Source organism: Syngnathus floridae, chromosome 16 (assembly GCF_059516105.1).
Source record: "Syngnathus floridae isolate MCC-2025c chromosome 16, RoL_Sflo_1.0, whole genome shotgun sequence".
Taxonomy (NCBI): Eukaryota; Metazoa; Chordata; class Actinopteri; order Syngnathiformes; family Syngnathidae; genus Syngnathus; species Syngnathus floridae.
Genome location: NC_142428.1, coordinates 7,804,079 through 7,831,415, shown reverse-complemented (window position 1 = coordinate 7,831,415; position 27,337 = coordinate 7,804,079). Strand labels below are relative to the sequence as shown.

The 27,337-nt window shown below is 39.5% G+C and overlaps 2 protein-coding genes across 4 annotated transcripts; one reads left to right on the top strand and one right to left on the bottom strand.

Moving 5' to 3' along the window:
- Nucleotides 1–846: 846 nt before the first annotated feature.
- Nucleotides 847–4,973, top strand: LOC148385460 (galectin-8-like). The gene is made up of 8 exons (XM_088400379.1): nucleotides 847–1,146; nucleotides 1,416–1,504; nucleotides 2,129–2,339; nucleotides 2,461–2,580; nucleotides 2,659–2,685; nucleotides 3,277–3,365; nucleotides 3,460–3,625; nucleotides 3,691–4,973. The coding sequence occupies exons 1-8, from the start codon at nucleotides 1,108–1,110 to the stop codon at nucleotides 3,838–3,840; spliced, it is 891 nt and encodes a 296-aa protein (XP_088256505.1). The 5' UTR covers nucleotides 847–1,107; the 3' UTR covers nucleotides 3,841–4,973.
- Nucleotides 4,974–5,904: 931 nt separating this feature from the next.
- zdhhc14 (zDHHC palmitoyltransferase 14) lies at nucleotides 5,905–26,170 on the bottom strand. 3 transcript variants are annotated; one of them, XM_088400377.1, is made up of 11 exons: nucleotides 25,861–26,170; nucleotides 25,673–25,731; nucleotides 24,913–25,209; nucleotides 21,082–21,242; nucleotides 14,603–14,755; nucleotides 12,883–13,023; nucleotides 12,529–12,577; nucleotides 11,513–11,615; nucleotides 10,974–11,083; nucleotides 9,945–10,050; nucleotides 5,905–7,464 (listed from the first exon to the last, which is right to left on the bottom strand). In XM_088400377.1, exons 3-11 carry the CDS (start codon nucleotides 25,152–25,154, stop codon nucleotides 6,994–6,996), a joined length of 1,536 nt encoding a protein of 511 aa, XP_088256503.1. In that variant the 5' UTR covers nucleotides 25,155–25,209; nucleotides 25,673–25,731; nucleotides 25,861–26,170; the 3' UTR covers nucleotides 5,905–6,993. The 3 variants fall into 3 exon arrangements, with proteins under 3 accessions (XP_088256503.1, XP_088256502.1, XP_088256504.1); XM_088400376.1 differs by having other exon boundaries at nucleotides 25,673–26,170; XM_088400378.1 differs by having other exon boundaries at nucleotides 5,905–7,419; nucleotides 25,673–26,170.
- Between the last annotated feature and the right edge of the window lie 1,167 nt (nucleotides 26,171–27,337).

Sequence of the window (27,337 nt, the reverse complement as noted above, 5' to 3'; positions counted from 1 at the left end):
CTTCAAAATTGACAAGCCTACTGGAGCACAACTCTGAAATAGTGATGGCCTCAATTTAATATACTCTATGTGAAATCGTTCTATAACGTTAAAATAATAATTAAAAAAAAGTTCCTTGGAGTTCTTACCTGCTGCACCCGCTACGCCTGCAGCAACAGCCAGTGCTGAAACTGAAACACAAGAGAAGGCAACTTTTATTTGAACATTGCTTGTGTCCTTTATTCATAATCCATAATAATCACAAATAAAAATTACAAACCAATTGTATATCTAAAAAAATATAGCGAGTCCAACAGTTTTTCCTTTCCTTTTTGTCACGTCAGAGGAAAGCGACGCATGACGCAGTTTGAATTCGCGAACTTCTGATCAAGTCAAATAGTAAAAAAAACGTTGACGATAATTTAAAAAAATAATAATAATCGTAAAACAGTAAATGTCGTTCAGCGTCATTAAAAACTCGAGTTGGCCACAGATGCGTACTTTGGCGTTAAGAAAACCTAAGATTTCACCGTTGCCCATTGAGTCTAACTAAAGTTTAATCTACATGTTTGTCAGATGACGTAATTTAATTCTCAATATCAACAAAAGAGTAACTTATATTACTTACGCAATCCCATTTTCTCTGTGTTGTTTTCAGGGCAGGAAAACTCCTTGGCTAGACCTGAAATTTTCACATTAAACACTATCTGCCTTGCCAGGCATTTATAACGATATGGCTGGCGAATGCAATTGGTCAGAAACACCAGACAAAGCTCATTGGCTCGGAGGACTGTCAATGTGATGTCGCAACAGGGGGGGAGCTGGGTGGTCCCAGTTTGGCTTCCTTTAGAATAAGTGCCATTTCAACAATTCGATTCAATTGTGTCTTTCAAATCACACTTATGGTTGACTGCTGTTCCACACGGATTTTGTTGTTTTGACAGGCGCTTCTGGTCACGTGTCACATGTGCGCATGCGTGTCTCTGGAAGCTTGCATGGCGTCAATTTGCACGACTGTGATGTGAATTTAGCGCTGGATGAGATAAGGGGTGATTTTGATCGCATAACTTAATTCGCTCCATTGTTTGGTCTTGAAGCAGTTGTTTGTAGACTGACACAGGAAGCTCGATGTCGGTGGCAAACGCGAAGCTAAGTGTCCTGAAGCCGGTGAGATGCGTAATGCCTATATTATTGTTATTGTTGCAAGTTTATGTCCCAGTACGGCTATCAGATATTAGATCAAGTATTATCAGATAAGTGGGAAGTGTTTGCTTTAAAATTCACTAGACATACATACTAGTCTTGTTATCAGATAAGTGGGAAGTGTTTGCTTTAAAATTCACTAGACATACATACTAGTCTTGCTGCCAATAACGCTAATAACTGTGTACTTTGTTATTTCCCCAATATTAAGTGGTCTAACCTGTCCACCTCAGGTGATCCCATATACAGGATCTATTCCTGGAGGCCTGCACCCTGGAGAGATCATCATCATTCAGGGCACTGTACTATCAAATGCTGACAGGTGAGTTGTGACAAACACAACAGGTACATTTAGATGCACATACACAAACTCAAATCAATTGTTTCAATAGCCAAGCGTGGACGTAACCACAACCATTTCAAGGCACACTATCAAACAAAAGTCTCCGGTGGTTACACAGGTTAACTAACTTCTGCCATCTAGTGGGGGAGTATTTAATTGTTCTGCCTGTGACAGACGTCGCTTGCACAGAAATGTGTATTACAGTAGCTACGTCCTAGACCAGGGGTCTCAAAGTCCAGTCCTCAGGGGCCGCATTCCGACATGTTTTCCAAGTTTCCCTTGTTAAACACTCCTGATTCAAATAATCAGTTCATCCTCACGTTCTGCAGCAGCCTGATAATTGAATCAGGTGTGTTTAACGAAGGAAACTTGGAAAACGGCCCCCGAGGACTGGACTTTGAGACCCCTGTCCTAGACAGTCTGAGGAACTGAAAGAATCTTCACAAAGATCACAAAGTATGTACACAAAAATAGTGAATGTCAAAGGTCAGCACAGTCCTGTTCAGATGCCACGTGACTAGACCAAGACAAACCATGTGTAAATAATATCTAAATAATAAATATCTTAGATGTGTAATGCCTTGGTGTGCATGGTCTCTTGAGGTTCCAGATTGACCTATCCTGTGGCGGCAGTACCAAGCCGCCTTCTGACGTGGCCTTGCACTTCAGCGCTCACTTCAAGGGCTCCCCCTGCGTGCGATGTAACTCCCTGCTGCAGGAGAGCTGGGGCCAAGAGGAGACCCTGCAACAGCTGCCCTATAAACGCGGGGCCCCATTCGAAACCATCATCCTGGTGCACGAGGACACTTTCAAGGTCAGAGATCCCAGAAATAGGGACATCTTGAACCATGATACAGATAGGGTTATCAAATGTTCCTCAATGTAGCACACTTTCTTTGCTTTGAGATGGCTTTTTTTTGTTGTATTGCCAACAGGTAGCAGTAAACGGAGCTCACCTCCTGGAATACAAACATAGAATCCCACTAAATAGGATCAACACATTTTCTGTGTCTGGGAAGGTCCAAGTGCAGGCTATAGGCTACATCCCAAACTCTGTAAGTTTGTTTTTGTCATTGGAGAACCTCACTTTGCCTTTAATGTGACTAAATTTGTTTTTTTTTGGTCACTTTTAGGCAATATACTCAGAGTCTAGTGACTTGGTGAGTTTTTCTCTTAGCGCCAAAGACTTACTTTTCCCCGATTGCTCACAATTGCTCCTGAAAGTTGAAGCTCTTTACACTTTACAGAAATGAACTATTCCAAAACACAGGAAAAGACACTCCCTTTTGTACTACTTTACAATTACCGTATTTTTCGGACTATAAGTCACACTTTCTTTTTTGTGGTTTGCTCTTTCACTCAGCTACGACTTGTGTATATTCAAATTAGAGCTCGGACTGGCACCCAAAACCCTCATTCCTTAATTGTGTAAAGTATTTGGTAACTGCCAAAAGACAGTCAAAGGAGGGAAAAAAAAGTAGTAGTAGTCATGGCAATGAATGAGCGTGAGCTATTGCTAGTTTAACTTGCCGCCAAGTACATTTCTGTATGCACCCACAATTCGGGAACGGGGATTTTGAGTACGAGTCAGAGCTCTACTCTTCTTGGTTTGTGTAAAATAATTTCTCCACCAAAATGAGATTTACACTATGAAGTGACAGTGCGAAAAATACGGTACGAGAGTTTTTGGCTTGATTATGTTTGTATGCATGCTGCTGTCAAGCAAGCAATTGTTGTCCGACTGCCCTTAGAGCCTCCCTTACAAAGGCAGTATACTAAAAGGCCTGAGCCCTGGGCAGCACATAACCATCAAAGGACAGATCAGCATGTATCCTCACAGGTAACACTGCATGTTGTCCATCTTTGTCAGAGAAGGCAAAATGGTCTGCTGCTGCTGACCAGTTGAGTAGAGCTCTGCTCTAAATGTCTTGCAGTGTTACAGTGAACCTCTGCAACAGCAGAACAGAGAGCATTGCTCTTCACCTGAACCCTCGCATGAAATCCAGCACATTCATCAGGAACTCATACCTGAATGAATCCTGGGGTCAGGAGGAGCGGGAGTTGGTCTTTTTCCCCTTTTCTCCTGGAGAGTATTTTGAGGTAAGCTATAACTGTTGTATTTCTTGAAAAATAAAAGGCTTGACAAATGTTTCTTTTGTTGTCAGATTCTCCTCCTCTGCCAGGCACATCAGTTCAAGCTGGCGGTGAACGGCTTGCACTTGTTTGAGTTTAAACACCGGGTTCAGGACCTGAGCACCATCGACCTGCTGGAGATAATGGGAGACCTGGAGCTTATGGATGTCAAACTGTGGTGATCTAGACAGTTGCTTTACTTGAGTTTCATCACACACAAATATTTGACATTTATTTTAGAAGTTGTGTTGATGTGACTTCGGTCTTTTAAGATGTGTTCAGACTGCAGGCTTATCTGAGTCTAATCTGATTTCTTCTCAAGTCTCAATCTTCGGGCTGACTGTCCGCACTGTTTTTAGCAAGTATTGGTACTTTATTTGCAAGATCTTGGGTTGCTTCACGGCAGTCAGTACAAGTGCACTTCAGCAGATGAGAACAACCCAAGATCTTGCAAATAAAGTACCAACTATTACTCCACATCTTTGTTTTCTTTGCTCAACGACGGACATCTTGAACAAAACGCAACAATTGGTGACCCCGACGTGATGTCCAGTTGAGCGGTTTTAAGACTTCTTTGCTCAACGACGGACATCTTGAACAAAACGCAACAGTATCCAAATGGGTTCTGGTCCTGTTCAGACTAGGCCACATTATTGACCCATTTGACAGGTTGCTATGTAGCAATGATGTCGGAACCGAAGGATCGTCCACCATGTGTACCGTTTGACGTCATATAATTGCGGCAACACACAAAATACTTCCATAAATGTACTTGTTGCAATACATGTAGTTTCAATCCATTTTGCAAATACCAGATTTCATGTGTTTAGTGACCGTCTGGACTACAAAAGAGACTTGTTTCAGTCTGGATGAACTAAAAATCACATTTTGGCTAGCAGTCTGAACAAGGCCTTACTGTGTCAGTAGTGACACTGGCTAGCTTCTTTTTACCCTTGTGTTAAATAAATGAGTCATGTGAGGCACATCAGCAACACAAACCAATTTTGTATCATGCCTTCCTTTCTCATTAGGGTACTGTATATACAGTAAAGTGTTTTTTTTTTACTTGCCATGACAGTTAAAATTCTTAAACATTACCTTTATGATGGAGACTCAGAGGTTGTACCACTAATCTAAGAAGCCGACTCTGCTGCTAAAAAACAAGGAAAGAGAAAATGCGTGTATAATTTCCTCCATTTTTACATGTTTACTCTCTCATATTTCTGGCAAGAAGCATAAAGTATAGCAGATCAAATTTGTGACTATATAATAATAATGGTAGTAATAATAAAAAAACACTAACCGGTGAATACAATGCCTTTGTTGCTCATTTTCTTTAGCATGTACTACAGCATCATTGATCGTCACCTCAAGATAATGAAAGCCCTTTATTCACCACTATTTTTTGTCCAATCATTATTAAAACAAGAAACAAGTAAGCCTTTTCTGGATTACTGTCCAATCCAAATAGTGCTGTGTGTAAATGACACTGTCAAAGGTAACAGTGTTACAGCTTGACCGATTAATCGACTTGCCGATTGAATCAGCTGATTATGGCCCGTCAAACATCAGCCAAAATAATCAGCAAAATATTTGACAATTATTTTTAATTCATACACAACATTCATACACGCATTATATATTTTTTCAATTGATCAGCTGATTGTTTTTTTTTTTGCCAAGAATCAGCATCAGCCTAAAAAAAACCCTCACTTTGTTGCTTGCAATAGTGGAGAACAATCATACTTGTGGGACTTATTATAGGGGGATTTAATACTTCAATGAAAAGGGGAACAATGTTCTTCACAGTTCACATTCACACATGGTTTATCACCTTTGTACAAAGCAGTAATCAAAAACGCCATTTCTTACCACTGCTGCAAAGGGGACCATATGTAATATTAATATGGATTTGATAAAAAAATTACGAGCAAAAATCTAAACAGTAAATGCGTTTTTTTTACGTCATGGACGCACCAATTTTTACAATAGTAAAATATGTATGGGACTTTATTCAAATACTAGTACAAAGTCAAATTGCACCTTGTGCATTCAACCACAAGGTGTCAGACGTGTACTACAATCTAATCGACGACTGGTTCAGTAAACGGAAATAGTTAGAATGAATAATGATGGATTGTTGCAGGAAGAAGGCCCTCCATGACGTGTGACCATCATCACACTAATTGGTTCACAACAAAGCATTACTTTAAAGTTCTCACTGCACAGGTTAGGAACTTCAACAGTTTGACATCTGGTAAAAAGTGATTTTATTTATATCCACAGGAAATATATTTTTTTAATAACCTCGGTACAATACAACTGTCATTACCCTCCCGACATAAAAAAGTTGAATGATATGCAATAGAGTGACATCAACCATTGTCACTGCTGAGTGTACAAAAAATTGCTGTCCAATTAACAACAGGCAAATAGGTGTAAAGTTTGGTTTATGCTTGACGTGTGTACGTTTTGTGCAAAATGAGACGTGTGAAATCAGGCCCCCGACTTTTGCAGCATTTATACTCTTGTGTGGCTTGACCCTACTGTTAGTCGATATTCTCCTACACCAAAGGGGGCAGTGAAGAGCATCTATGGCATATGAAGAACACTTCACCACAATAGAATGAATAATATTCTTATTATTTTAAATAAAATTGACAACAGTTTACAGGAACAATACAAAAATATAAGTGTGTAAAAATATGTATAAGGGGGAACCATATACATAATTAAAAAAAAAAGAATGAAACAGAGGCAGAATGTCAAGAGTACTGTGAACAGCTCTTGTTCATCCGCCATGTTTTCCGGTGCGGAACCATCTACGAGGTTACAAATTTTTGTTGGTGCACCTGCAAGCAGAACTGTGGTTGCTGATGTAATTTCACTATGTGGACCTCACAAATGTGTCAAACATAAACCAAACTTAAGACAATCTAATGGAAAAAAAAACCCAACAAACAGTGAGACCGACAGAAATTCAGATTTTTGACCAAAAATGTCAAGACCCCTCAAAAATGTCTCTCTCTTTTTTTTTTTTCTTTTTTGCTTGAAATGTCTGCGTCTAACAGACAAAACACCACTTTGGAAAGCAAACCCTTGCGCACATCAGAGGAGGGAAAGATTTCCCAAGTACAAAGGGAGTCAAGTGTGGCAACACAGCAGAGAGGTTTGGCAAGATGTTGACTGAGGTGGCTTGCTCCCACTTAGGTGGTGTTCAGGTCCCTCATCAGGTTCTGACTTCCAACCATGGCATTGGTGGGAACCTGAAATCCAAGGTGAGTGCTCCCTTGTCAGAAAGTGGCACGTTTTTGGGGATAGTTTCAGTTTTGTGATCAGACAGAGCTGAGTTTGACCAGTCCTCTGACAGAATCCTCGTGCAACGAGTCCTGGCTGGCCGGATTGTAAAAGCCGGCCTGCACAGTGTGGCTGTGACCCAGGGGGCTGTTGCAGGGAAGCAAACCTGGGGGTGAGGGTATGTCCTCTGGTGTGAGAAAGTGGTGGTGTGCAACCTGCTCCTGTAGGGGGCGACTGTGGTTGTGCGAGTGGCCACGCGTGTGAATGGGCAGCATGTCGGTGGCCTCCTGGCAGCTAAGGCTGGCCGTGGAAGTCGGTGGCGTGGGCTGTCCGAGGGGCAGTGAAGCGCAAGGACCACCCAGCCCGAGTGAGGTGCGGCTCGGGAGGGATACTCCGTTTTCCGGGGAGGCCGTCATGATGACTGGCTCGCTGCTCTGCTGCTGGAGGAGAGGCGTGGCAGCGGCCTGCAAAACGAATTTAGTGCTCTGAATGCACTGGTCTTGGTCACACTGAAAGCAGACGAGGAGTGGGCAGAGGAGATGTGATGGCGGATAAGAGAGAAGCAGATGATTGGAGAGGGGCAAGGGGAGAAGAAATAAGATTTTAGTACCCTCATCAGAATGCTAGGCCCACAAAGAATATGTACATCAAGAAAAAAGCTCAAGTGGGTAAAGTCGAAAAATAAGTTGCTGACTATTGAGCCCAGTTTTACACCCCCTAAAAAGTGGAGCATGGGAACAGGTCTAAGGCATGACCATTTTTATTTTCATTCAGTTTGTCAGATAGCAAGGATGTGGAAAAATTCCAGTGAATTGAAGTGAATTTTTAGGTGAATTTCCATGGGAAGTTAAGATGGGGAAATTGGAAATGGGTAATTAAAGTTCTTATAAGCGGTCATCCATGTAAAATTGAGAGCATGGAAATAAGCGAGGGCAGTATCATATATTATACAGAATACCTGAAGCTGGTTTGACCTTCTGCAAATAAATATACCGTATTTTCCGCACGATAAGGCGCACCTAAAATCCTCCAATTTTCTCAAAAGCCGACAGTGCGCCTTATAATCAGGTGCGCCTTATATATGGACCAATATTGAGCCACTACAGCAGGCCTGTCCAAAGTCTTGCCCGCGGGCCAAATGTATATATCTTATATATGGACAAAGTTTTAAAATGGGCCATTCATTGAAGGTGCGCCTTATGATCCGGTGCGCCTTATGGTGCGGAAAATACGGTACTTGAGTTCACTATTAAGAGCCAACCTTCAATTTTGTAAACGTCTTGTTTAGTCCTGTAAATTCCCATGGAAAGTTCGGAATTTAAGAGCCCCCGCAATCCAACAACCCTAGTGGTAACCCCAATGAGAGACATAATAATGGCTGTAAGCAGCTATAAAGTCCAACTCCAAATGGAATAAGCATCAGACAAAGAGAAAAGCCTGAAGAAGCATGTTTGGCTATCTCACCTGTTTGTCTCAGTCTCACTGACCTAAAAGATGAGATTGCAGATATTTAAATCGAAAGACATGGCCGAAGATTCTTCACCTTAGTTGTTTTTCATCCAGTTTTGTTTTGACTACACTGACTCATCAGCACTGCCACCTTAAATTGCCAGCCATCTTCATAAAGGTCTATTGTACACTCTGTATAACTAATAATAATGCCAGAAATCAAGTATATTGTCTCCTTCAAGCCAAATTGGAAAAGAAAGAACCATCTGTATTTTTCCTCAGTTCAAAAGCCATCATCTGTAACGGGGGTAACTTGCACATCTGAAAAGAACATACTACATGTTTCAGAGCACACTTAGCAACACTTTGTTTATCTGCACAATAGTGCCAAGATATTGACAAAGAAAAATACTAATACAAACATCATGGAAATATTGATGTTGTTCAGAGTTGTTCTTGTGTCACATTTGTTGATTTGGCTGACATCCGGAATGTTCCTGAGAGGTGAGGATGACATTTCCGGTAAAAAAGGACGATAGTGATTCACACATAAAAAGAGACGGTCACAGAGTTGCTACCATAAACAAGTCCCCAGACGACATGGTTGAACTTGACTATTTATTGTTCCTGACAACGTAAAACGTTGTGCTGGGTCAGAAGATCTGTGGCCTGAAACAATCCTGTATTTGAGGTCTACAGACAATTCCTTGGACTTCATGCTTGGTTGGCGCTCCGACATGCACTGTCAACTGTGAGGCATTTTCAGCAGTACGGTAGACAGGTATGTACTAAATTTGGACTCCGATTGGACCATCAAAACGGGATAGAAATTTAAAAGGTGTGAGTACTAAACTAAATGTGATTTCTAATTAATTTTTAATTTGTTTATGATTTTGAGAAAAACATAAACTTAACCAATTATGAAATGAGGCCATAATATATAAAAATGTGGAAAAAGGAAAGCACTGTGATTACTTTCCAGATGAAAAGCATGTTATTGAGGTGCCGTGCAAAACAATGCACATGCTGTTACCATGACAACCGCTTATCAGAATTCCATGCGGTTCCAGAGACATCACAGATAGCAAAATGTCTTGTCAAAACATGTAAAAAAAAGAAAAAAAAAAGAAAAGGAAAAAAAAAAAACCATCTGCCAATTTCACACTTTGATAGTGTTGACTGGTGCCCATCACATTATCTGAAAATAGCCTTCAAGGATAAAATCAGGGGAAAAACAAATCTTACTGCCTCCTGAGGTGTTTTTGAAGGCACACACATTCAACATCACTGGTACTACAGTTTAGTGGGGGGGATGTGGATGATTATATTCTGCATTAAACTTAAAATATATACGTAACAAATAATAAAAGATACAGTCGCTAGTTTCCAGATTTTGTCAGTCGCAAAAGAGCATATTCCCTCGCAGTTTCTATGTGTAGTGAAGGACATGCTTTTAAAAATACGCATGTTGCTTTGAGGCTCAATATGCATTTTTATATGCTGTTGTCATCCCACAAGTGTGACAAAAGAAAGGTCTTACCATGTGGCTCTGTTGAGACTGTGTGGAACCGTACACAGTGATGCCATTGGTTGGCGGTGCCAGCTGTGGCGTGTCCAGCTGGACGAAGCCACGTCGGTCAATGAGACTGCAGGGAAAAATTGGGAAGGCATTATTGGTCATTGTTTGAAAATACAAAATGCAATTTGAATGAAGATGGGATGTTGTGTAAAATGTAACCATAAACAGAATACAGTAATCCCTCGTTTATCACGGATAATTGGTTCCAAAAACCACCCGCGATAAGTGAAATCCGCGAAGTACGGTCACCAACAAGAAGTACTGGGCAGGCTAACGAGTTAGCGGAAAGACGCTAATTCGTGCTCGTGCTAACACGCGAAAACAAACTTCTAAAGGAATGTAAACGAACATATGGAGCAATACTATATTATCCTAAAGGTTAGACACGTTTCCTCAATTTAGAAGTTTTGACTTTTAAATGTTTTTTTAATTTGGAAAAAAAATCCGCGATGTAGTGAAGCCGCGATAAACGAAATGCGAAGTAGCGAGGGATCACTGTACAATGATTTGCAAATACTTTAACCTATATCCAATCGGATACACTACAAAGACAAGATATTTGCTACTTAATGTTTCTAGCTGATAAAAGTCATCAATGGGAGTCTTTGGCGATGTTCAGCGCAAATGACTAAGTAATGGCCTTCCACTTGATCCATCCACTTACACGATTGGTTGTAATTTGGCAAGCATGTTTCTTAGCTTTTTACCCCCCATCACAAACAGCCTAAGCATGAGATCGAGTCACTCTTATAGACTTTGATCTGAGATTCGTCGCGGATATGCTTGAAATCCATTCAGCTCTTGCAGTCTTAGTGGCTATGCAGGGCAAAACGCCTGGAGGTGACTCAAGCCAAAACAGCTCTTCACATCAGCTCTACACTATCTTGGCAGTTCCAGACATCTGAACGAATCTGAAATGTTTTATACAGCTACAACGTGCAGATAATCATGGGCCAGTTCTGATGAAATGTTCAGTGATGGACATCATACCTCGGTGGCAGAGGGCCACACAGCGCTGCACAGCAATTGGTGACTATGTTCCCATGGCTGTATGGATTGTAGTTGTCCTTCCCTCTTTTAGAAGACCATGAACCTTTTATCTGGAGAAGACAGTCACAGCTTTAGCTGAAAATCATGTCGAGTGTCTAGACTTGCAGTTTGCCTCTCGCCTGGCTCAAACTTTGATAGGCTAAATAGTCCATATAAATTATTATTACACCATAGATAAATAGACCATATTAATTATTATTATTGTGCACGCCTTTATCAGAGTACTAAAATTAAGAGGGCAAGTTGTCCTCAAATATATAACTATTTCTACAAATGCAAGAGGAACAATATGCTTTCAATTCAATTTAATATTAAACAAATATTGATGGAAATTGAGACAGTAATTGAAACACCCCACAAAAAAATATACCATCTAGAAAACCACCCAGACTAGTCAAATAAATTTAAATGTAAATAGTAAGATGAAATTGACTGCATATACAAGCACATAAGTACACTGATATATATTCTGTACTTACGTCTTCATTGGTGGTCTGGTTGGAGCTGATAAGATACGTATGGAAGCCTGAAAGGCCAACGATAGACCACACAGAAAAGAAACACACCACCACCTCCAACACGGTGACAGTACGGTCAAGGAAGAACTTTTTCTCTACCGAGTTCATCAACACAATGCACACAAAGAATCCCAGAATGGACAGTGCAGCATGGACACACATGGACACTAGTGCCAATAACATATTGACCCATAGCCTGAAGGACTGTTGTTCTCATGCCAATAGATTTTTGCTATCACGTCACTTTACTAGGAATGCAGAACATTGTTCATTTGTTGTGCTCCACATGAATCACTGAGCTTATGAATACATTGAATATCTTCTTTGCGTGCAACTGACCTACAATATCCTTTTGTAAAGCACATTCTGTAATCCCTACGATGTACTCTTATAACATCATTAATCTTGTTGAAAGGACTGCTGTGATTATATTGACCCCGGTACACATTTTATTCAAGTGCTGCTGGACAGGCCCATCTCAGCTCAGTTTGTCACTCAGTTCTCTGCCAGACAAAGTGTTATGGCACCCAGCCATTGAGAGGATGGCAGAAAAAGAGAGCTTTGGACGCCCTAGATTTGATAGTGGTTCATGTTTGATAGTTTGGACTGGATAGGAATCTGTTGGGTCAGCTGTTGAGATAAAATAAATACAATCCACCCTTATTCATTGCATTCACATGAGAAGTTGCATTTGAGTTTCAAATCAGATTTTGATTTGAAGAGAAACAACAAATCCAAATTGGGCATAATGTAAACTTAGCCTCAGAGTGATGCAGTTGGATAGAATTAGAGATAGGCTAATAAGAAGGATTTTTTTTTTTTTAATTATAATGCTAATAACACTAATAATTCAAGACAAACTTATATTTTTTACAGGCTGGGAATGCTAACCATGTCACAAGAGAGTGAAGAACAGCAAATGAATAGCAGAACATTTGACAGACTAAGGCAAACTTTAAGTTGCAGTAAAAGGATATCTGGCTGGGCTAGCTTTAAGGGCATTGAGGAATCCACCTCGATGAGAGCCTGTAAAAACAGAGGAACAGATTTCCAAAAAGGAAAGCGCAATTGTGTACAGCTCTGACTGTAGGGCTGAGCAATTAATCATAATCTAATTGTATTTTTAATTTTGGATTCAGTATTAAAACGTAATTGAAAAGAAATGCATCACACAGTTCAGGGTTTGTGCAAATTTGTGGAAGAGGTTTTGATGGTAGTTCTGAGTTTTTGATTTTTGGTTGTTGGATAAATACTAAGTTTTGAAGTCAATGAATAATCATTTTTATAAATCATTGAGTACAAAGGTGAGTGCATTTGTGTGTTTTACTTACTACGTAAAATGATGTGTGTAATAACAAAGGCAAAGATGAATATGGTGAGGAAGGACAGCGAAAGGATGAACATGTAGAAGAAGCGGTAGTTCCTCCTTCCCACGCAGTTCCCCACCCAGGGACAGTGGTGGTCAAAACGCTCTGTGTGAACAGAAAAAAAGTAATATTAATTTATGGGATGCCCATACACAAAAGATTTTTGTAATTTTGACGATCCTAAAAACCTCCAATTCTCTCAAAAGCCCACAGTGCGCCTTATAATCCGGTGCACCTTACATATGGACCAATATTGAGCCACAACAGCAGGCGTGTCCAAATATATGGACTTATATATGGACAAAATTTTAAAATGGGCCATTCATTGAAGGTGCGCCTTATAATCCGGTGTGCCTTATATATATGGACAAAGTTTTAAAATGGGCCATTCATTGAAGGTGCGCCTTATAATCCGGTGCGCCTTATAGTGCAGAAAATACGGTATATATGGAAATAAATGTGCGTATACATATGTACATACACAGTATACATACACACACTGTATATATATATATGTGCATATATGTATATACATATGTTGTATATTCATATATGTAGTATATGGATATGTTTATATTTACATATATAGCGCACCCCATACTGAAAACTGGACATATAGGCCTACACACACTAAAAAAACTGTGTAGCTACATGAGGCCCTTATTCCTGACTTTATGTAAGAAAACCAGATTGCTTGTTTGAATGTAATACCCCAGTTACTTCGGAGCATGTTCTGTAAACTACACAGTGGGAATCCACATCTGTGCAAAATGTGGGGCAAAGTGAACTGTCCCACAGGGCCAAGGCAAAATAGACACACAATGTGAAAAAATGTCTGTACGCTAGCTCATAGAAAAAATAGCAGTGGTGCAAAATGAGTGAAAGCGTGACTGTGACGAAATTGTGGCCTTTATATATGATGGGATAGAGAACCTTTTGAGGGTATGGGTGGAGGGCGTGGGCACTGGCCTTGGGGGGGGCTGAGTAGGCTACGGGATGGAGTGAAAAAAAAAAGCAAGAAGTCATAATAATAATAATTGCGTGCGCCTAAAAATAATAGCCCATATATCAATATCTATCTTTATTTATCCATTTATGCACGGTGGGAAAGTGGGGGCACCTGGAGGATGGGGGGATCAACTGCAATAAATCAGCAAAAGGTTGATAACCCCTGCCATAGATTGTTTGAAATCTGAGAATGACTAGAGATCGGGGAACATGAACTTTTTATTTTTTATTATTACTATCACTTGTATTAAAAATAAATATAAGGTCCACAAAATGGTAATTTGTGGCCACGCAATGCAAATATATTGCTCACTACTGAACAATTTGGTAAATGCATGCCCCCCCCCACAGACACACGCTCACACATAGTACTTGAGAGTCTAATTACAGTATGACATATTGAATATGATGCGCTCTAATTAGTTCCCACTCTCACTCCGAATGTTGTCCACAACCAGCGGAGAGGCTGCTTACTTATTTAAAAGCTTATTGTGCACCTGACATTCAAAGAATGTTGCTGCAACACCGACTTTACAATCAAAATAATACAAAAATATATATTGATAACCAAAGAGCAAAACCACTCTTCAACCAGCCATCACATAGATGTTTACTGGCATAAGCACAAGTCGAATGCATTCAATTAAAGAAAATATCTTTGCAGGGCTTCACTCACCCACACAATTATCACAGAGGCTGCAGTGAGAGGCACGTGGAGGTCTGAAGATTTTGCAAGTGAAACAGTACTTCAGCTTGACAGTTTGGCCATTGATGACGACCTCCTTAGTCCTGGGTGGTGGCCTGTAGCCTGTACTGCCATTCGCCACATCTGAGCAACAGAGGGAAAAAAAAACACACTGTAAGTGAAAGAGAATTTGGCTAACAGGTACCAAATGGATGATAAGTCATACAAATACAGTTATGTTTCAGGGAGATAACACAAAATTTGATAAAACTGCAATCAACATATTAGATTTGCATAAGTAATTGCATTGCTCGTAGTTTAACAAAGAATATCACTTTCAATGAAAAAAAAATAGTTTCAAAAAAATTCCGTGCTTGTATGACAAGTACATTAATTTTTGTCAGAATGACCAGCTTTTTTTTAATTAAATAAATATTAATGTTTATTATGAGAAACGCCATTGATGCACGTGCTTTACACCCTTCACCACCCGATTACAGTGTGATTAATTTACAGAAAGTTGTCTACTGCGGGAAGGTTATAGTACAGTTTGATGAGTAAATCCAGTTTCTCACAAACGACAAAAACCGAAGGTGTGTACACACGGATGAAGCAAATTAATGCTCCACCCTTTTGACACTATGCAGTTGGCGTGTTCACATGTTATATAATTAAGAAAAAAATGTACAGAGAAGAACAGGCTTTTCATCTTCGTACCATCTCACCTTCAGTTCATCGATCTGTCTATCAAGAGTAACAACTCTTACAGGCATGCCAACTAATCAAGAGTATCTAGGTATCAATGAAGTGCCGGTAGTTGTTTTTTCCATACCTAAGCATTTTCGTGTCCCCGACCAGTAAGTGGTCTGTATGAGAGGATAAAGGCCAAGTAGACTGGGAAGTGATGAAACAACACAGATGAGGCCTCAATGTCAGCCAAACTACACATATTGTTGCCTGCTGGCATTCAATGTGAGACTAATTTCTCCCCAACTGCGCATGTAAACGTGAGAAGAAAGTATTTCCACAAAGCTGGGATAAACGTACTGCAAACAAATCATAATTTATTATGCTTACTAAGACATTTTTAGGCTACGCTCACGCCAGGTCATCCATATTGTGTGCAAGTACGCACGATACCTGGAGAGGACTTTACTTATTCATGATAATTACTTGCACAATAATATAATATTAGTGCCGCATGGACTTAAGAATAGGACAATAGTGAGAGACAGTAGCTGATGTTCTCAAAAGGACTTTTATTCTGCTAGACTATCATAATAGAAATGAAACAATTCCATTTTATGACACAGTTAAAAACTTTAATGTACCTTACTGCTAAATGCGCCACAAGGATAAAAAAATAAAAATAATCACGTCTTGCTGAAATTAGCTTGTTTTGGCCTTGTTTCAAAAAATGTAAACCACTGGACACCCTCTTCCATTCAATGCGAGGCATTACTTCAGCCTAAAGTATGTGGGGAGTAACATTCGTTAAAAGCATAACATGTTGCTAAATTATACTCAATAATATGAATTAGAATGAATTCTACAAATTGTGTGGCAAAATATGTGTATGAAGACAGTGCAAGTGCACTGATGCAAGGCAGTCAGGAAGTGACAAGGCATGGAATGGCAGCGCTATTTACATAGCGGATTTCATACACAAGGCTGCTTGTTTCTCTTTTTCACGGTATGCCACTATCAACACTGGGAGGAAATCACGATTAAGGCTAAGAGTAAGGTGAAGACTGCCATTGTCACTTTTAACGGAACAGGTTATTTCTTTTTGAAGGACATGAGAAGTAAGTGAATCACAGACACGATAAAAAGATGAGCCAAAGCGTCGTCTATGGGCATGTTCAGACATGCACGGAACGGAGTTAGTGTAGGATTTTTTTTTTCTACTGTTGCGTTGGTAGGTATTAAATGTAATCAGTTGAAATAAAGGCGATGGCGATCACAGCTTGATTATAATTCAGATACATCTGGTTGCTTCAAATCAAACCTAACCTTCCTTGCTCTATTGTCTGAAATTACAGAAAATGATCATTACAATCGTGCAAATGCCTTCCCAAAATATGGGAATAGAGGATGTTAAAGCCAGAGATATTTAAGCGTATCCATTCAAGACATAATTTTTGGTAGAAAAAAGTAACACATACTGGGAGAGATGGCAGCTAAATTATCAGATTCGCATTAACTTTTCACTGGTGTTAGGCTAAAACCTATAATTGTTTCATAAAATATTTTTTTCTCAAATCTATACAATTAGTGAGGCCACATGTGTGGGTTATGGCTATCACTTTATGCTGCTGGCATAGAGTACTGCAGTAAAGTATCGACTTCAAACCGCCTTTTTGAATGGCACATAAACCTTACAGCATCTCTGACTGACGTTGGCATCCTTTTACCATCTGAGCCTTAAGCCATCAAAAAGCCATTTCCTCTGCTGGCACCATTAGTGCCCTAATGTTCGGCAGGCAGCTTGGCCCGTATTAGGAGGAAGGAAAGAAGTTCCGGCCATCTCTCAGTCTGATTAATACTTCAGAGAGTCTTTTGGATTTGGCAAGTTGTTGCGGAGAGGGCCTGCCAGCTAGCAGGCAAGCACTGATATTAGATTGATAAAGAAATGAAGAAAAAATAACTGCATCCAATTTGAGGCAAGCTGTGAGCCTTCATTTGACCATTTCTTCAATCAACAGGGTGCTTTTCATTATCACTGTGCTATATGTTCATTCCTATGCAAAACAATTCAAGCTTTTCTGGGGCGGTGCTAAAATAAAGTGTAACTATACATCCAATACAGTAGGTGGCAGTGTCAGAGTGGACAAGGTGTATTAATTGGCTCCTCTGCAGAGGTGTACTTAAACCAATTTTATAAACAAATGACACTATTTATAGTCACAGAAGAGGGTTGGGGTGGCGTGAAATATTTTGTTCATCCTGGGAGTGCGTAAGAAAAAAAATTGAGAAGCACTGCCAAAATTACATCTGACTCTACATTTATCAACATGAATATTATGCTTTCTTAAGACACATTATCAATCGATAAGCATATCCATGATCGTTGCGGTAACTTATCTGTTTTTAGCTTGTGTTAAACAAATGAATCTCTGAGCAAGCCTCTTAGATCACAGGTGTCAAACTCAAGGCCCGGGGGCCAGATTTGGCCCGCCACATCATTTTGTGTGACCCACGAAGACAAATTGTGCATCAAATTTGTGTGTCATTACTAGAATTGCAAATTGTCTTCACTTTTAATATCTTTTTTTTTTTTAAATATTTGACCAGTTTTTACTCATCTGATTTGAAAACGAGTTATTTGTCAGTTTGTTTTGTAGCTTTTACTGTATATAATATGAGGTGCTCATACATTTATTTGGGTTGACAGTCATAATGGCCCTCCGAAAGAATCTATGACTACAATGCGGCCTGCAAAAGAAATGAGTTTGACACCCCTGTCTTAGATTAACAGAGTTCCTCACCCCAAATAATGCAAAACTTATGTTGGTTGGTCATTCTAAGAACTGATCAAGACCACATGGCAGGATTTGTGTTATTTTGAAGTCAATGCGCCTGGCTTCTTTTGATGACCTGCCGTTAGTTTGTGTGAATGGGCTTTCAGTGTTTGCTACATTATTGTCTCAGGAATATTGTTCCCCAATTGTAGTAGCCAAAGCACATAAAAGTGTCAAAGTGAATGAATTAGCAGGACGCCTGTTTACACAGTGAGGGCAACATTTGGCAGATGGCACAGACAATTTCGATCAGTCATAGCCATCACAATAGGCTCCGTACAGGGAGAATGACAATACCATGATGTCACTTCTTCTTCAGACATTAGGTCTACTGTTGTTTTGCAAGAAATTCAATAGTGCTGGTGTTGAACTTGAATCCTATAGGAGTAACTTACACAATTGAGGTCAATGCCCAGTGTTAACATTCTTGGATTACTGGTGACCTACGTATTCTTTAATAAATTACAGGCCTTTTGTACATTGAGTACATGATGAACATTAGCCTAATTTTACTATAATTATATTTAGTATTATAAGTAATTTACATTAATATATGCAAGAATGTTTCAGTTGGTCTAAGTAATTTGTTAGGGCAGTGAATATCTGATTAAAGACAAAAAATGAAAGAATGAAAATGAATAAAATAGGATTGTTTAAAGAGAAGGGAATACTAGTACTGTGTGAAGAAAGGAAATAAAAAGGGGAACAACTTGTATAAACACAAATACACTGGTTACAATTTTTTTTTAACTTGATTTTAATCAGAGATAAGTAACTTTTTCTAGATAGATTTTACAGGTCAAACATAATAACTAATACAAAAATATTTAAAAAAACTGAAATTTGAAAAAAGTATTTTTTTTTTTAAATCAGCATAAAAAATAAATTCAAGGACACATATCCATCTCTGTTTAAAATGTTCTGTTTACTAGTGTTACTTACCAATTGATATTCAAATAGTTTTTGTTAAATAACTAAAATAACTCACCCTGTAGTGCAATTAAAATTGAGAAAGAATGAAGGACATGAAGTCTTTTCCTTGCAAATCACAGCTAGGCTGATTGCTATTGGGGCTCGGAATGAGGCTGGATGATCGGGATAAGAGCAAACAGATGTGCCTGCAATGTCTCGCATGTAAATCTGCCCGCTGTGCCAAGATTTGGGCCAGCTGCATCACACATTGGACAACAAAACTGAGAGGAAAGGGGTCGGAAAGTTTCAGAAGTTTCATTTTGTACATTAAGATGCCATAACAGACCAACCCAGCACTGTGTAGTCAAACTATGAGCACTGCACATAAAGACGCGTCATAAGATGGCTGGTCATTGTGCAGTGTTTATTGAAAGGCGAACAAACGATAGCAAAGAAACCTGGAACGAGTGTGACGTATTACATATACCGTGGCACCAACACTGTAGAAGCCAACTTGTTTAAAAAAAAAAATTAAAAAAAATCATGAATCATGACAACGCACTGAACCTAGAGTGAGTGAGTGAGTGTCACAGTGATACACAGCTCAGTATCGTGTCACCTTCCACCAATTTTTTCAGACCCATACCAGTATTTAATACATGAGCACTCTGATACTAAGTACCCGATACCCGCTGGACTTTATTTAATCCATTGATTTTCAATTAAACCAAAATAAAAAACTTTTAAAGAAAGATTTTTGTTTATTTCTGACAAAAGGCAGAAGAGGAGAGCATTTAAGTTCAAAATAAAACAACTCCCTCGAATTTAGGAGTCGTTTGTAATAAATGAACAATAATGATAAATAAAACTGTCAACTTCCTTAATTTTAGCCTTTGTTCAAAGTAAATTTAAGTTCAAAATAATAAACACTAAGTTGGTAAATAGGGCAGAGCGATATGAAAAATGTATTTGGATTCTTTGATATTTAGATTTTTCTCATGTTTTAAAAATAAGAAAAAGTATTAAATGAAATAAAGATGATATGAACTATTAAAATAAGACTGCTATTGGCCTTATACCAATAGCTGGTCACTGTACTCGCCCATCCCTAGTTGATATATTTGCAAAATTTCGAGTCTGACGTGTTTTTAATTGTGTGTCATTGGATGTCTGCCATTGTTGGTGAGGATGATAATTTTTCCCGTTTACTTTGGAAAAACCTTATAAACATTTCTCTAACAAAATGCATATGCAAAGTTAGCTCCAGGAGTCCATAAAAAACCTTACTGGTGACAGGAATATTTTGTGGTTGACCAACAGTTACTTGGTGGACACAAAAGTCACTGGTGGCAGTTTGCAATTTGGGTCAAAGTTGTTTATGTTTTCAACTTACTAAATTTGTTTATCTGCAGAAAATGTCACTTTGATCTTTTTTTATCCCAAAGTGCTTTTCTGCAGCACACCGCTTGAGCTCCACCACTACAGCAAAAGCTAATTAGGAGCTTAGTCTCCTAATTGGATTAATTAAACCAGAGTTTGTTTAATGATGCCTTGGTGACCTGAAGGACTGGCAATTAGAAAAAGATACTTCATACTGCAAACAGAGTGGACTTTTCTATATGTAACTCTTAACTGCCACACTTGAGAATTTTAATACACCAGATGTTCAGACATTGTTAACCGGATTTATAATGTATTAGAAATAATTTTAATGGCGAGAGTGGATTATGGGGCAGCATGGCTTTGGTGACTTTTTTTAACCTGTATTTTCATTATCTGTATTATTATTATTATAAGTATTATTATTAATAATATTTGTTTTGTATTGCCAATCTAAAGGCTATAATTTCAATCCAGAGCCCCTCTGAGATGGTGAAGGGTTCTTGAGTAAAATATTGTTGCTCCTGTTGTTGCGTCCAAATAGTTTTAATTTTCTTCCAAAAAGTGCCAACCTTGCCCTTGTACTCTCTCGTCTCATCACTTCTATTTGTGGCAATAACTCACATTACCAATAATGTAATTGGAGGGTTTTCTTACCTATTTGCCTCTCCAGGTCTGCTGCTTCATCTGGAGTGGCCCTGGGCAGCACCCCTGGGTCACTGAAGCTGGTTCTCAGCAGTGTTCCCAGCACAAAGACAAAAAGCACTCCTCCGATCACTGGGATAACCGGCGTCAAATGCTCAGCCAGGAACGGGCAACTGAGAAGACAACCAATAATATTAGGAAAAGAACAAATGACAAACAACGTCTGTGCTAAAACAACCTTCTCATAAATGTACAGTAAAAAAGAATTAATGCACGCTAAGTGTAATGCTTCCAGATTAGGCACTTTGCTGCTTAATGACCAATAAGTGGATAGAATTCCCACACAGGTCAGTCTCCCAAATTGTAATCTGTGCTAATAAAACAATCCGATGTAAGTAATCCCTTTAACACATCAATGCTTTAGAATTATCACATTTAAATGTACAGAGGTGGAGGCACATGTTGATGTGCCCATTATATTTGAATGTGTCTTATTGAGTTGGCTATGGAGGCGTTTGTGCCATTTGAGACGGGGGCAACAAATTGAACATGTAGAAAGGTTCACAAAATTAGTAATGAACAAAACTCATTTAAGGCAGCCTGCCAAAGATAAATGTGTGGGAAACACTGCTGCTGTAATGTCTCTTAGGATTTGATTAACGATGTCACAATTGGACCTGTGAATTACTACTTTATGGTTAATCATACAATAAACAAAATATGTTAATTATTGAGTGATCAGATCAATGGGAAGATCTTACAAAAAAATATATAATACTGCACAACACGAGTACATATAGCTGTGAACAAATCACAGGTGACTCGAAGTGAGTTGCAAAATGAACGACAAAGCTGAATTTTTGCCTTTGAGTCAGATCGGATCACGGCAGATCGTCATCAGAGAGGAACGTTGTGACCCGCCCAGAGCTTCGGGAAAAATTCTATCAAAATTCCTGATGCTCACCACGCCCCTTCACCAGTAAGTCATTTAATTCCCAATATCATGTGTAACTGTTGCTTGCAAATAAAATGACATTTTGTTGTCATATGGCAACCCCTCAGGTGGGGTGGGGTGGAGCATAGGGTGATACGGTTACATCCGCTTATGTATGCCAGGCTCGGTTATTCACACAAACTATTTTTAGGTTCGCCAGGTTGGGTTCCACAAAAGCAGAAAGCAAGGGACAAAAAAATTAACATACAACATTTACATAGATTACTGGTCCATATTAATTATGTCAAGCATCAAGATATATTCTATTGTATTGTCTCCCGTTTTCATTGTACTGTATTGTCTGCCAAAGTGGTACTGTTGAAGTGTGTCATTCTCTTCCAAAAAAATATCTGAAAATTTAATTTACATAAGTGCTTTGTGACAAGTTTAAGGACAATAGTCACATTTTCTCTACAGCAATTGTGGAGACAAAAGCACAAAACCTGTCTTGAGACACTGAGTCATACATCAACAAAATATTGAACAGGCTGTCATGCCATCCAAAGTGATGGCGGAATTCAATGGGAGCCATTCGAGCAGGCTGGATGCAATTTTGAGGACAACGTCTCCTACAGAAACAAATCAATAAATATGTGGTAAGAGACAGTAGATCTTCCCATCTGGGAACAATCCGAGCAGTACAAATGGTGCAACCTTTGATGCAATCGAAAGCAGGATATTGAGGGAATGGACACTTCTGTTCAAAAATCCTACAATTATTTAAGATTTTATGTTGCTAAGGGGAGAATCTATAAAATGTCAGAAAGGGAATATGGTAACCCTGGAAACAGCTACAGGAGTGAGCTGTCTCAGCAGAACAGCCACAAAATCCCACTATCGGGTGTATTGACGTTCCTGCAGAAAATGTGCATTATTTGGGTGTGACATTTCTGATTGTGACTTGACAAAGACAATTTGATGTGTAATGCTGGCCAATGAAACTTGTCGGGACGAAACTTCTGGGATGACTAACTATAGCTGCGTTTCGCATTGTTTCGGGTGGGGGGGGCTCTACGGGTGTTTAAGGTATATCCCACGATATGATGAGGAGACCCAGGACAGAAAAAAAATGTCTCAAGTACAATTTCAAGGGAGAAGTAAAAAAGTCTTTCTAATAAATTACAGAAACAATCAGATGCTCCATTATGCTACATGCGATCAACTTTCAGATAACAAAATGGTATAAAGGAAAATATTATTTGTCCAAGTAAACTATGCCGCAAGACAAGGCAACATGTTCAGACGGCACACGTGCATCTGTGGGAGCCTGAAACAGAATAATAAACAGAATAAAATCACCCCTCTGATGAAAAAGAACAAGACAAAACAAAACAAAAAACAGCAAGATTGGCAGGGAGTTGTTGGGGGATGCCTGAAAATAAAATATGGTCAATGTGCTATCACTCAACTAAAAAAAAAAACAAAAAAAAAAAACCAAAAACCCAGATTGTATTAACTTGAGTTTGTCTGGTGTATTCATTTGTAACAATAAAGTTAATGATGCAGATGCCAATGTGCAGATCTGCTGACTAATCCTTTCAGCTGATTGGTGTAGGGTGCAAGGGAAAAGAGAGTGAGGAACACTGTGTTCAGCCTTGGGCCATGGACAGTTGAGGCAGGGAGGTCAGGGCTGCAGCTGAAAGAGTTTACTCGGTTCTATATAATATGAAAATGTCCAATGCAGTCAGAAGACAACAAAACAGGACCAAAAGTGAAAAAAATATCCATGTCGTATTCGGAGCATCTAATACTCCACTAGTGTTTGTTACATGCCAGCAATGCAGCATGCTCTTTTGATGGACTGTTCTTTGACCATGGATGTGTTGGTCTGCTAAGGTGACAATGTATTAAAAGATTAAGTGGTCCAGAGGTCAATACTTATAGATTGTGGAAATCTGGGTTGCACACACAACGCACACAATTTCACACCTCAATTATGGCAAAAGACACCAAACTAATCATACAAATGTTTGCGTACGTGTGTATACATGAGAAATATATATTTGAGAAACATATATATGAAAAATATAGACGGCTACTACTAAAGGTAACCAAAGAGCCCTGAACCTCCTCCATAAAAATGAAAGGTAAGTCCAAGGTTAAGACACATCAGTGTCCATCTGTCGTTTTTTTTTTTTTTTTTGTCTGCTAAAGTGGCCATGGCGGGAGATGTCCACGGAAGCAAATCATACAAAAACCAGACTGAAATTTGCCACAATGGAAATTGACGTGCAACAAAGCTTTTGGGAAGATGGACAGAACAGACAAAAATCCCACACATCAACTGGACCACGCAAAAATGAAGCATTCCAAGAAAAGAACACTACGTTGAGATCATCAGTACGGACATGTTAAAATAAAATATGCGTCATATAAACTAATACCAAATTGTTAATGATTTGCACTCAAGCACTGACAACATGTCAGACGTGACAAGTCCTGGTCCTTGTCTTGACATTTGGTCTTAAGGTCCTATGACATAATGGAACAAAGAGCAAATTTACCATGAGATAGTGAACAGTAGCCATTATCCGTTGCATACGCAGCACTTTGGCTATTAGACTATATGTGGTTCCAAAGCACTTTACCCTGACAGACGGGGCCGATTGAGCAACTTAGCCACCTGATGGAGCACGATTGTTATCTAGTGGTGATCGGGTTGCTGTGAGGACAATAATTAGAGGGTGTGAGAAACTATGCACTGTGGTAAACCTATGTGTTGGCCGTACTCAGGTTAGTGTACATGTTCTTTCACAGGGGTCAGTAACATGATGAACCTACAAAATCGCTAATCCTTCGGGTCAAAGTGCACAAGTTACTAGCAGATTGGATCACAAAAGAATACTTACTCAAAGGTGAAGAAAAGTCCACAAGTGACAAGAATGAGGACAAGGGTGAGGTAGAAAACCCCTGTCTGCTTGGCCATCATTATCCTCCCATCGCAGTAAAATTTATTCCGACCAGGGAAGGATTCCCACTTCCTCTTTTTGGGGGTCTTCTTCTTGAAAGGGGTCTCCATTGGAGTGGAGCTGCGAGTGCTTATTTGGCTGTACTCGCACTCTCTCATTGACTCGGACACTCCAAGATGCATCAATTGCTCTTTTAAATGCCCTTATCGAGAGAATCCCAGGCTAGAAGAGCCGCCACTGTGAAGACATCATGCAAGTGGAGGTTAGTTCAGATAACCTGGGATTAAAAAAGTAAAGATTGTGGAGATCAACTCAAACGAGACAGCTCTTCAGTATGTGTAGAAAACGAAACGTTGGCTGCACCTTTTGCCAACAATGTGGTAGATAATTGTTAGCAACCTGGCTAGCCTCGCATAGCATCTGTAGGAAGCTAAAGCTAACACGACTAGCAATTTAGTAAATGTATTTAGGTTTGTATTTTGATAAAGCAGCATGATCGGGGCTATTTTACAGATAGACAAATATAATTGCGCGTTTTGGGATCTTTTTTCAGGTATGGAACTCCTTTTACGCACAATCTAAACTAAAGAGGTTCGTGTGTAGGCTGTCAACAATGTGCTACAGGCAGTGTAGTGTTTTCTTGTCCAGGATGCGTTTGTGATCGCTGCTTTACGGTGGCTGATCTCGCTCGGTGCCTTACCGAGGGAAAGTAACGCCGATCGTCGTGTCTGATTGTTGTCACGTCGTCGCTGCTCCTCCCTGTCTTATCCAGGTTTGAACCGAGCAGAGGACAAGGTGAAACACACCATTTTAGAAGTTTAGATGGTTGAATGTAGAGTTGGCCGTCGAAGAACCTCGAAGGCAAATCCGAAGAAAAAGACGACATACACGGCCGGGGTGCTCGCAGGCGAGCTCCAGCATCCAGACTAGCCTCCGGCGGCGGGTCCACAAAAGCGCCAGCGTTTCCCTAAAACGACCCTCGATGCTCCACCACAAATCGTCAGCATTCCATGGAGTATTAAATAAAAAAGTTGGACGTTCCCAAAATGAGAGTTCAAATGATGCGGTGGACGAGGCGTTCCGCTCACATTTGTGTCCCGGTACGCGGGCTGAAGTGCCACCCTCGCTAGCACCATCACCAAGGGAGCAGAGCGGAGCCTCCCAGCCAGCTCCTCCCTCTTGGAAGACAACGTCGAAGGGGCGCCCCGCTTCGACCATCTCTATGTAGGGTTTCCCAAAGTTGCACAACTGGGTCACATTCATAATAGATATCATTGTATTATTCCCGTTTTTACAACAATTCGAATTTGATCCCATGCAACCAAAATCGTATTATGTTGCATAACATGTCAGAATGAGACAGTGACATGGGTTAAGTTTGACATCTATGCGGTTTGTCTATTGTTTGAAATCTTTTATTTGCATTTTTTCAATTTACCCCTAAATCATTTTGGGGGATTCTTGCAGACCAGGCCGGATTGGATAATCTGGATTTACTGGCTATTTCCTGCTGTGATATATACTGTAATTTAATACCAAAAGTAGCAAATATTTCATTCACAACTAAAAACAAACAGGAGAAACAAATGGTTGCTGGACCATTACTACTATTGTGACAAATAATAGCCCATTTTTGTAGATGCGGTGCCAGTGGATCAAAAAAGAAAATACTTTATTCATTCTATATATTCTTTTGAATTAATCGGCCAATCAATTGTTTATCAGAATTGTATTCTGCCAAATGTCATAATCAGAAAAATCCCTATTGTTCAGGCTCTAATGGAAATGCTAAATAAATGGCATCATGAACTAAACTGTACTGTTTGGTGGAAACGCCACTATGCGAAAAATAATTGTAGCTATTGTGTTTTTCTTTTCAGGACAAAAATGATCATTTTGAGCTGAGGTGTTTGTGTGATACACACATCATCCTTTCAATGAAGGCCAAGACTTGAGGATGTTAAATACTACTCTGATTTGTTTTGAGCTCAAAACAATCCAAATACAGTTTGTCGCTAACAGTATCAATAAAGTACTTGCAAGTGATTAGGACATTTCAAAGCCTGAAAAGTGTCAGTTGTTTTTGTAGCAGAAATTCCCTGTCTTTTTTCTTGTCCTTTTAGCAGTGTTGAAATTGTTATGCAATTTTTATTTTTTTTATGGAGAATGAACAAACATTTTGTTCCGCAAATGGAGGCAGTGACTTGCTAATCTTGTTTCAAATGAAAACAGAGTGCTGAGAAATGAGTCAGGCAGTTACCACATAGTCCTACTTCCATGCCAACCTCTGCAGAGGTTGTGTTGTTGCAATTTCCTGTTCCGCCCCCTTTTTGTGATTGATTGCATCACCAGCCTCATCTGTCTG

What these genes read in the sequence shown, in the direction of transcription:
- zdhhc14 (XM_088400376.1), bottom strand. Translation starts at nt 25,154, where the DNA reads ATGCATCTTGGAGTGTCCGAGTCAATGAGAGAGTGCGAGTACAGCCAA. An exon ending in CTTAAAGCTAGCCCAGCCAG is followed by an intron (nt 11,616 to 12,528) that starts ATATCCTTTTAC and finishes CCGTACTGTCAC; the next exon opens with CGTGTTGGAGGTGGTGGTGT. An exon ending in TGTGGCCCTCTGCCACCGAG is followed by an intron (nt 10,051 to 10,973) that starts GTATGATGTCCA and finishes TTTTCCCTGCAG; the next exon opens with TCTCATTGACCGACGTGGCT.
- LOC148385460 (XM_088400379.1), top strand. Translation starts at nt 1,108, where the DNA reads ATGTCGGTGGCAAACGCGAAGCTAAGTGTCCTGAAGCCG. An exon ending in TAGGCTACATCCCAAACTCT is followed by an intron (nt 2,581 to 2,658) that starts GTAAGTTTGTTT and finishes GGTCACTTTTAG; the next exon opens with GCAATATACTCAGAGTCTAG. An exon ending in ATCAGCATGTATCCTCACAG is followed by an intron (nt 3,366 to 3,459) that starts GTAACACTGCAT and finishes AATGTCTTGCAG; the next exon opens with TGTTACAGTGAACCTCTGCA.